Here is a 9,328-nt window from a genome sequence, read left to right as displayed (position 1 = left end):
GGTTAGTGGGGACAGGTCCAAAAGTTTAACATAGTACAAGCTTTGCTTAGTTTGGGACTAGAAGCGCAGTGTAAAATGTCTAAGGATATTTATTTTTATTTTATTTAAATTAAAGGCAATGAAAGAACTATTCATGGTTATGTTTTTTTTAAATCTGGTATTGGAATTGGGGTTCGAATGAAAAGTGTGCTTCATCATCATCATTTCAGGCATAGGACGGCCTCCCCCAGTCTGCTTACTTTATTTCAAACATTGACTCCTCTCATTTTTTTTTAAATAAATTAGATTTGCATATTAATAATTAACTTTTAAAAAAAAATAAAACCGACTTCAAATGCGTGAACACAAAAAAAAACTAAAAATTAAAAATATTGCGTATAAAAAAGTTCATCCACAATTTTCCACCCTTGGGGGTGAAATATTTTCTTCAAATTCGCATGATACCACCCTTTTGATAATACCTATTCAACAAAAAAATAATCGGTCAAATTGATTTATAATCGGCGGAGATATTGCGTATAAAAAAGTTCATCCCCAATTTTCCACCCTTGGGGGTTGTTTTTTCTATTATTAAATTTAAATGGGACCACCCTTGAGATATTACCTATACGCCGAAAAAAGATTTGTTCAAATCGGTTCATAATTGGCGGAGTTATCGCGTAACAAACATAAAAAAAAAAAAAAAAAACATACGGGTCGAATTGAGAACCTCCTCCTTTTTTGAAGTCGGTTGAAAATCACTTTTATTTACATTAGTAACAAACAAATTACATTATTCTTTAGTTTATACGATATTTTTGGTAGTTCTGGGGGGTATCGGGATAGGTTTGGATGTAATGGGCAGGCACTTCAGGCAACAGGACAGCTGTAAATAAAAACAAGGTAAATTTAATAATCATCATATAGAAAGACTATCTTAGAGAGTTTTGATTATGTTCAAAAGGATCATCTATTATTACTGAATAGGCTCTGAAACTACTGGGACATATTTGAAAAAATATTTCACCATTAAAACCCTACATTGCGAGTATTTCTGATGAACATAGGCGAGCAGCTAGTCGGTAGTAAGTTTTGAATTTTTACATACTAGAGAAAAACATTTACTTTAAAATTGTGGTCTAATTAAATAAGATAGTTCAAAAGAACAAAGCTGTTGTAATTAAAGTAATTGATACACGTTTCTCCGAGGCGCAAATACACAAAAGGGTTAAAAAGACACGCACAACGTTTTTTTCTCCATCTCTGAGCTATTAAATTACGTTTAACTGTACACCCACAGCTTTACATACGCATTTGACTATGACATATTGAAAAAAATATTACAAAACGATTAGGACTCGGGTCATTGACACGGCTATCCGCGATAGCTAGTGATGAGACAAAAAAATATACAATCGAATCGCAGTCGTAGGATTAGTATCGTACGTACGTATACGAGTACATATTCAAATGACGCATTTTTATGCAAATCTAACGGGTAGAGTTACTTTTATTTGCTGAATTGTTTAATCGTTTAATAATTGGCTGGCTTGATTGAAATTGGTTATATTATACCCGACTCTACATTAGCGTTGTTACCATTTTTCACAAGCACTTTGCACGGAGTCCCAAAGCTCAGACAAGTAGTCGTAGAATTGTGTACTTTTTTAAAACAGTTACTTGTAAATCATGATATTAATAATATGACAGATGCCTCCTGCTTATTCCAAAATTCTTACAAAAACATTATACTTTGAGCCCAATTAAGGAACAATCGATAAAAAAAAAGAATACATTTTTGCAGCACTAACACAATTATTATAGTGACGCAACCGTTGCGTTATCGATAGAGGTTGCGTTGTATAATCGTTCGATGCACTGTCTCGATAAATGCGAGGTGTTGTTTTATTCAGCGCCAGACAGGCTTATGGATTTATGCAGATGAGCGCAAGGGGCTTAAATGTTACGTTGTGTTTGCTCTGTTGCAAAATTGTCTGGGTGTTTCTTATGGCTATGTTTCAGACTTGCACCCAAGATTTGGGTACTGCTTAAATTTCGATTCATTATTTTGTTTAAGATTTGGAAGTAAAAAGGAAAAAGCTTGAAAAAAAATCTAGTTATAAAATCTGATANTACGCGTCCTGTAGTAACATTTTCATACTTTTAATATCGTGTCATTTTGTAGAGAATAAGTACATTTAAAATCAAGAGAACATTGCATGAAAATTATACTAACTACAATACTAATGATCGACTTTCTAGTTCAGACACTTCTCAGAAACGGCCGGACTAGAACCAGCTCGTATCATCGGGCGATCATATCGATATTCCGAGATGTAGATCGGCCGTCGTATAATCGTCGTTGATATCAGATCGACGCGTGTCGTGTGGGCCGGCCGCACAACGCCTGTTTGACTAAGTGCCAGTCGCGAGGGTTACCAACCTCTGCTTGCTGTATGATTTATCGATATTAGATTGCGGTGGTCACGGGACAACCGTAATGGATGTACGGTCAGTAGATAAGATGCAATAATGATGTGTACATAGATGTGGCTATGCATTAGATGGAGTTGGAGGAGTAATATTTTGTTACGTAATGATTTATTGATATGTAAACAAAAATCTTTTGGGAGTCCTTTGTATAGTAGTGACTAGACCAGATGAGCCTGTCCGTTAAAAAAAAAGATTTTGACGTCGATAAAATAACCTAAAAACTTAAATTTACTTACTAAGGAGGTCAGAAGGCTATACTGCTTACCTGTAAGAGAGAAAAAACAGAATTAGTCGATGTTTTCAGGTATCATTTTCTTATTAAAAATCACAACGTTCTTTCCCACTCATTGGACACTGGACAGTGCGAAAGTGGATAAAAAAAAGGATCTTAAAAGGTTTAAAATATTCTAATACATTCTATTGATGTTAATAAATACACACATTATCCTTACTTATGTTTTAAAAATAAATTGACAATTCATTTTTTAACATAAGCAAACATAAAGGCACAAAAAACATCTACATGAAATAGGCAAGTAGAACTAAGAATGCATAAAATGGGCAGTGCTATATTATAATGAAATGAATGCCTCTTTCAAATTAAACTTATTTCATTTTTAACTGACATAAAAAAGGAGGAGGTTCTCAATTCGACTTTTTTTGTTTATTACAACGCAATCGTCATACAATTTTCCGTGTGCGGTTCTGCAAACGGACTACACACTACACAGCTTCAACCAAACTACGCATTGTCATTGGTCGCGCGTCCTGTCATTGGCCTATGATAGCGTCGGCGATGGCGATCTGCACGCGTTGGTTTGGTTGGAGCTTAACGTCCGGCTCAAAACGTTCAAACTTATTGGAAAAAGCCTTAATGCCTGTATATTCAAAACTACGGTAACGCGTTCGTGTGAAGGTCACATTCCTCGCCACTGCCCGGTCACGGCCGTATTGATTAGCGAGGAAAACGGAAAGCTTTCATAAAAGCTTTTATTGTCTATGAATCAGAGCTTTTGCTCTATGAATTATGTAGGTACAGAATATTCCTTTCTCTATCGGTTAGTAAATGTAAGACCATTTCGTTAGTAGTGGTGAATGAGAATTCAGCCATAGTAAAGGTAGGCACAGGTACACATTTAAAACTGTAGATTTTGACTAATAGAATTTTTCTGATATGCATAAACATGACTTAGTTATTGTCATTACGATTTTAACCTATGGCAGTCAACAGATATTATATCTTTTTGAGATCATTGGACCGTGAACTAGGGGGGCAAAAAACAATGTTATATAACACAAAGTAACATCTTCTACTTGTTCATTGCTTCTTAGTCTTACAGATAACGAAATTTAATTGCTATAAGCCAAGTCTAAGGCACTCTAAAGTTACTTTAGAATTCAATATAAGTCATCACTTTCCTGACGGCTTCCAATAAAATTACGATAACGCTCTTAGCTCTATAAAACTAATTGAGGCACTCAAACTCGCCTCCCTCGTAACAATAGCTTTTAACCTGGCCTTTGAGTCATAAAACTGCGTATCTGATCCAAGGTCGAGGTGAATCGGAAAGCACAAGGATAGGTCGGGTATATGGGGCACTAAAATGGGTCAGTAATGGTAGGGTTGGGCATTCCCAACCCTGCTAGCTGTATTGAGCTTTTACACGGTATGACTGGCAATGAGCTGTATTAGTTAACTTGATGGAGAACAAAATTTAGTAGCAAGCTTAAAATATGGTATGAAGTTAGATTTGTGTGAAGTGGATTAATGTATTGTAAGACCGTGTCATGAACGTGATTTGGTCATAAATAGAAGTATGAATTTGAAAAAATCCATTGCTTCCTTTTCTTTATTTGAAAGCAACCATTTTCGTCTCTTGAGGGCTCTTCTACTAGTCCTACTAATATTATAATCTTACTAATCCTACTAATATTATAAATGCGAATGTTTAGATGTCTAGATGTCTGGATGGATGTTTGTTACTCTTTCACGCAAAAACTACGGTCGGATTTTGATGAACCTTTACAGTATTATTCTTTATAACGCAGAATAACATATAGGCTATAATTTATGACGATCTGTGACAAACTTAAGTTCACGCGGGTAAAGCCGCGGGCAAAAGCTAGTTACCTATATTTTATGATTGTGCTAGCCACCAATAAGATAATTGAGCAACAAAGTTGCAATCGGTACTTGAGTACGACATTGTACCGAGCTTTATTCATGTCTCAATAAAGCCATTATTTAACAAGACAGATCATGGAATACAAAAACTCATTTTAATATTAAAACACGACATTAAATTTCGTCGTTTACATTGTTCGGTTTCAATGAAATATGTCAAGAAGCACACAGTGCTCCGCAGAAATGCAAACAAAAACACAAAATGCCCATGGAATTCAGAAACAATTCGACAATGGCGAGCACAATCGGAATTACGGATTTAAGAAACAATGGAAGATGCAAATTGTGAAGCGTGCATTAATTTATTGAGGCTCAAAAAATATGGAACGTGCTCCGTTGAGTACGTGTAGGGTTGACAAAGGATTGTAATTGCAACTAAACCTGAGTAATTTTGATAAGTAGAGTTTTCTTGGGCAAACATTATCACCAACAGTATCTTCTAACTCGATAGTGATTTTATTAAAATAATAGTCTTCACCAAAATGATTTTTCTCGAATCTGGCTCGATGAGGGCACAATTGTTTGGAAATTTCACTCATATGATGCCATTTAAAGTTCCAAAACCATATTGGGAAACCTAATTTACGTGAACGAGGTCTTAAACAGGTAGATACAGAGCTATTATTTGAACAAAAAAAAACTAGTAAGCGTTAGCTTTTTATTATCCAACTGCAAGAAAGATTTGAGTTAAACAATTTTAAAGAGCAATTTCATTCGAAAATTAATATTGATAACCCTAAAATAAAGGGCACAATAAGCCTTTATGGCAGCTGCCATTGTCAGGTAAATTATATTAGACTCAGGAAGGTCGTGTGTGAAAAGAAATTCATATTCATACAAGAGAAATAATTAGGGCCATGACGCGGATGCCAGGATCCGCATATGAATAGCTGCAGATTTCTCAAGTGCGGGGAATGGCGTGTAATATGACGTCGCTTTGAGATCTATGAATGTGTGTGGTGAGGTATAATGACGTCATTCAGCCCTTCGTTACTTACATATTTTTCTTTCAGAGGTTTTTCAGAGATACGTGATACACATGCGAGCATTTAGTAANAAAAGATTTTAACGTTGATAAAATAACCCAAAAAACCTGCATTTACTTACTAATATGGAGGTCAGAAGGCTATATTCTGCTTACCTGTAAGAGAGAAAAAACACAATTAGTCGATGTTTTCGGGTATGCATTTTCTTAACTAATTAAAATCACAAAGTTCTTTCCCATTCATTGGACACTCACTGGGAAGTGAGAAAGTGGATAAAAATAAGGGTCTCAAACGGTTTAAAATATTCAAATACATTATATTGATGTTAATAAATACACACATTATCCTTACTCAAGTTTTAACAAAAAATTGCCAATTCATTTCTTAACATAACCTAACATAAGCAATAAGCATACAGGAAACAAAGGCACAAAAACATCAACATGAAATGGGCAAGTACTAAGAATGAATAATGTGAGGGGGATTTTAGAGGCAAATGGGCAGTGCCATATTATAATGAAACGAATGCCTCTTTCAAATTAAACTTATTTAATTTCTAACTGTTGATAATTGTCATTTTTAACCTACATCAAAAAATCGTTCGTTCCGTTCGTTTTAGCCGAAAGATGTCCACTGCTGGACACAGGCCTCCCCCAAGGATTTCCACAAAGACCGGTCCTGCGCCGCTCGCATCCAGGCGCCTCCCGCGACCTTCACCAGATCGTCGGTCCACCTAGTGGGAGGACTGCCCATGCTACGTCTTCCGGCTCGTGGTCGCCACTCAAGAACTATCCTGTCCCAGCGGCCATGTATATCTATGGCCGGTGTGTGCGGTTCTGCAAACGGACTAAAGCTTCAACCAAACTACGCGTCCTGTAGTAACATTTTCATACTTTTAATATCGTGTCATTTTGTAGAGAATAAGTACATTTAAAATCAAGAGAACATTGCATGAAAATTATACTAACTACAATACTAATGATCGACTTTCTAGTTCAGACACTTCTCAGAAACGGCCGGACTAGAACCAGCTCGTATCATCGGGCGATCATATCGATATTCCGAGATGTAGATCGGCCGTCGTATAATCGTCGTTGATATCAGATCGACGCGTGTCGTGTGGGCCGGCCGCACAACGCCTGTTTGACTAAGTGCCAGTCGCGAGGGTTACCAACCTCTGCTTGCTGTATGATTTATCGATATNAAAGCAGCGCCTGTTCACAGACATGACGAGTGAACCAGCCATCGCTTCACTCGACCATATTAGAGGGAATGTAACGACCCGCCTCACTACGCCACCACCCCAGAGACATTTTAGTGAGAATGTCAATTCCAAGTTATCTCTTTAAAAAAAATCTAATAATAAAGCTAAGTAACAGTCCAGATTGAGAAGCATGACACTATAACATTTGAGAAATTATTATTAGTTTATACATTACTTTTCATTTTAATTCTTTTTAGTGCGAGCACGAGAGGACCATAATCCTACTCCCAGGATGACTTATCATTAAGAAAATCACGAGTTGTATAATAAGCTTTTTTAAGCATGTGATCTTTAACTATACCTTTAAATTTATTATACGGTAGCTCTTTATATTTATCAGGGACTTTGTTATAAAAATGGATACCTTGTCCGATAAAAGTGGCAAACACTTTATTTAGTCTAAAAGCGGGTATAGCCAATTTATTTTTATTTCTAGTGTTAATTTGGTGAATATCACTTTTCTTTTTGAATTCATTAATATTTTGTTGAATAAATAGAATACAGTTTAAGATGGTACTGTGAAGCGGCCGTGAGGATGCCAATTTCTTTAAACAATTCTCTAAGGGACGCTTTTGCTTTTATTTTATACAAATATCTTATCGCACGCTCTTAAAAGGAGTCGCTGGGTTTTATTAGATGAACTTACCTAACATCAAATTGAGCCAAAATATTATGATCTTACTATTTGGCAACGTGTAGGGGCTGCTGTTTCTTACTAAATATTCAACGATCGCATGTTTTGGTACCACAAGGGGTAAAAGCTTTTGAGAGAGGTAAATAATTAAATATATGCCCTGTCTGCTCAGTTTTAGGCTATATTTTGTACATATGTTTTAACAACAGTCTTTAGACGATACATAATTAATGTTAATCGTGATAATTGATTTCCCAGGGATAGCAGAATAAGAAAAAGCACTCAACCATTAATTAAATTGCAATTATTTGAGAAAACTATCCAAGTTATTTCATAGTAAGACATATCGCTCCATAAAGAGCCAACTATCACATATGGCGACAAGTATTTAACTGTTTCCTTCATAGAAATGTTATTAAAAACGTAATGCGATTCATAACATGCCTTCTGATCATTAGAAGAGTTTTTCACGGAGTTATTAATTGGTGCAATAAAACTAGTCTGGGGTTTCTAATAAGGGAACGGTAAAAGCGTAGATGAGTTAAATAACAGGTAACCACCTGTTCACGACTAACTAAACCTATTTCGTAAACGACAAAATAAACCAATTTAATCAAGAAGGCTCTATGAAAATCCCAATGGAGTACCTACACAAAGTACTTTGTGAATAATCCTTCTTCTTTCTCAGTCGAGTAAAAAATCATTGATATTCAGTAAAATAGATTGGGTAAACTCTCAATCTAACATAGAGACAAATGATTTTCACATTAGAAGTGGGCAAATCTTAGAAAGAAAATAGAGTCCTAAGTTACCTTTCCTGTAAATAGTATTTTTCACCTTACTTGTGTTAGATAATATGTTCAATCAATGTGCGTATAAAATAAGCAAACCCAAAAGAGCCCTTAGGCCGGGTTTTCACCAAAGCGGAGAGGAGATTTGTTCGAAATACCAACTGCATTTCCACATTTTCACATCCTCTCCGCTCAGCTTCGGTTCGGAAACAAACACATCTTTTCTCCTCACCTCGCTTTGGTGCCTTTGAAAGTCGTATGAGCAGTTTCTACGGTTTTTCCTTGCATTTGTGTTCTAAAAGCCATTTTCCCTGCAGACTGGTTGTCACTCGGGAACATTACGAGGAAGTTCCGACTCCGATTATGACCAGTAAGTCGGGTAGTCGTTGATGGTCAGCGGTCCGGTCGCGTGAGACCTCACACAATGATGCTAGGGCTGAGTTGATGGTAGAACTTTGCTAATTTTAGCACTATTTAACAAAATTCTCGATATTTTGGAAGCTACATTCATAGCAATTTATTAGAGGGTTATTTAGGTCATTATCATGTCAAAATCTAAATTATCTTTATTTGTTTAGAACTTTAGACTAATTAAAATTAGTACTTACAAATCGTCAAATGCTCTTATGCCTATACATGTCTCATTCTTTTTTACCCTACCAGCGCTTTGAGACAAACATTTGCCAAGTGCTGAGAAGAAGCGCCGCAACAAACTCAGATCGCCAATATAAGGTATTACCATCCAGGATGAAAAAGAGCAAAAGACATGATGACATGTTTTAAATAAATTATACACATTATTACAGTTACATTCTTTATTATCACATAATCTTTGGAGCAATTTATCTCCTTTACTCTCCTCTTTCTCCTCTCCTCTAACGCAATATTTTGACAAAGTGCCGCACATAAAAAATGCTATTAAAGCGACAACCATAAAATCATGTAGCTACTACTACAACTCTTTAACCACTCAACCGTGTCGTCTATTACAACCTA

The 9,328-nt window shown here is 35.9% G+C and overlaps 1 protein-coding gene across 1 annotated transcript in view; it reads right to left on the bottom strand.

Moving 5' to 3' along the window:
• Positions 1-821: 821 nt before the first annotated feature.
• LOC114366076 (vegetative cell wall protein gp1-like) overlaps positions 822-9,328 on the bottom strand; it is a 139,045-nt gene continuing 130,538 nt past the window's right edge. The window contains exons 3-4 of the mRNA XM_028322857.1: positions 2,709-2,737; positions 822-865 (exon numbers count right to left, since the gene is read on the bottom strand). Of these exons, the coding sequence (XP_028178658.1) occupies positions 2,717-2,737 (21 nt within the window). The 3' untranslated portion in view covers positions 822-865; positions 2,709-2,716. The remainder of the gene's footprint in view (positions 866-2,708; positions 2,738-9,328) is intronic.

This window comes from Ostrinia furnacalis, unplaced genomic scaffold, assembly GCF_004193835.3.
Source record: "Ostrinia furnacalis isolate ACB-3 unplaced genomic scaffold, ASM419383v2 OfSCF0526, whole genome shotgun sequence".
In the NCBI taxonomy this organism is placed as follows: domain Eukaryota; kingdom Metazoa; phylum Arthropoda; class Insecta; order Lepidoptera; family Crambidae; genus Ostrinia; species Ostrinia furnacalis.
The sequence above is the reverse complement of the archived record's forward strand: the minus strand, read 5'-3'. Positions and strand labels throughout refer to the sequence as shown.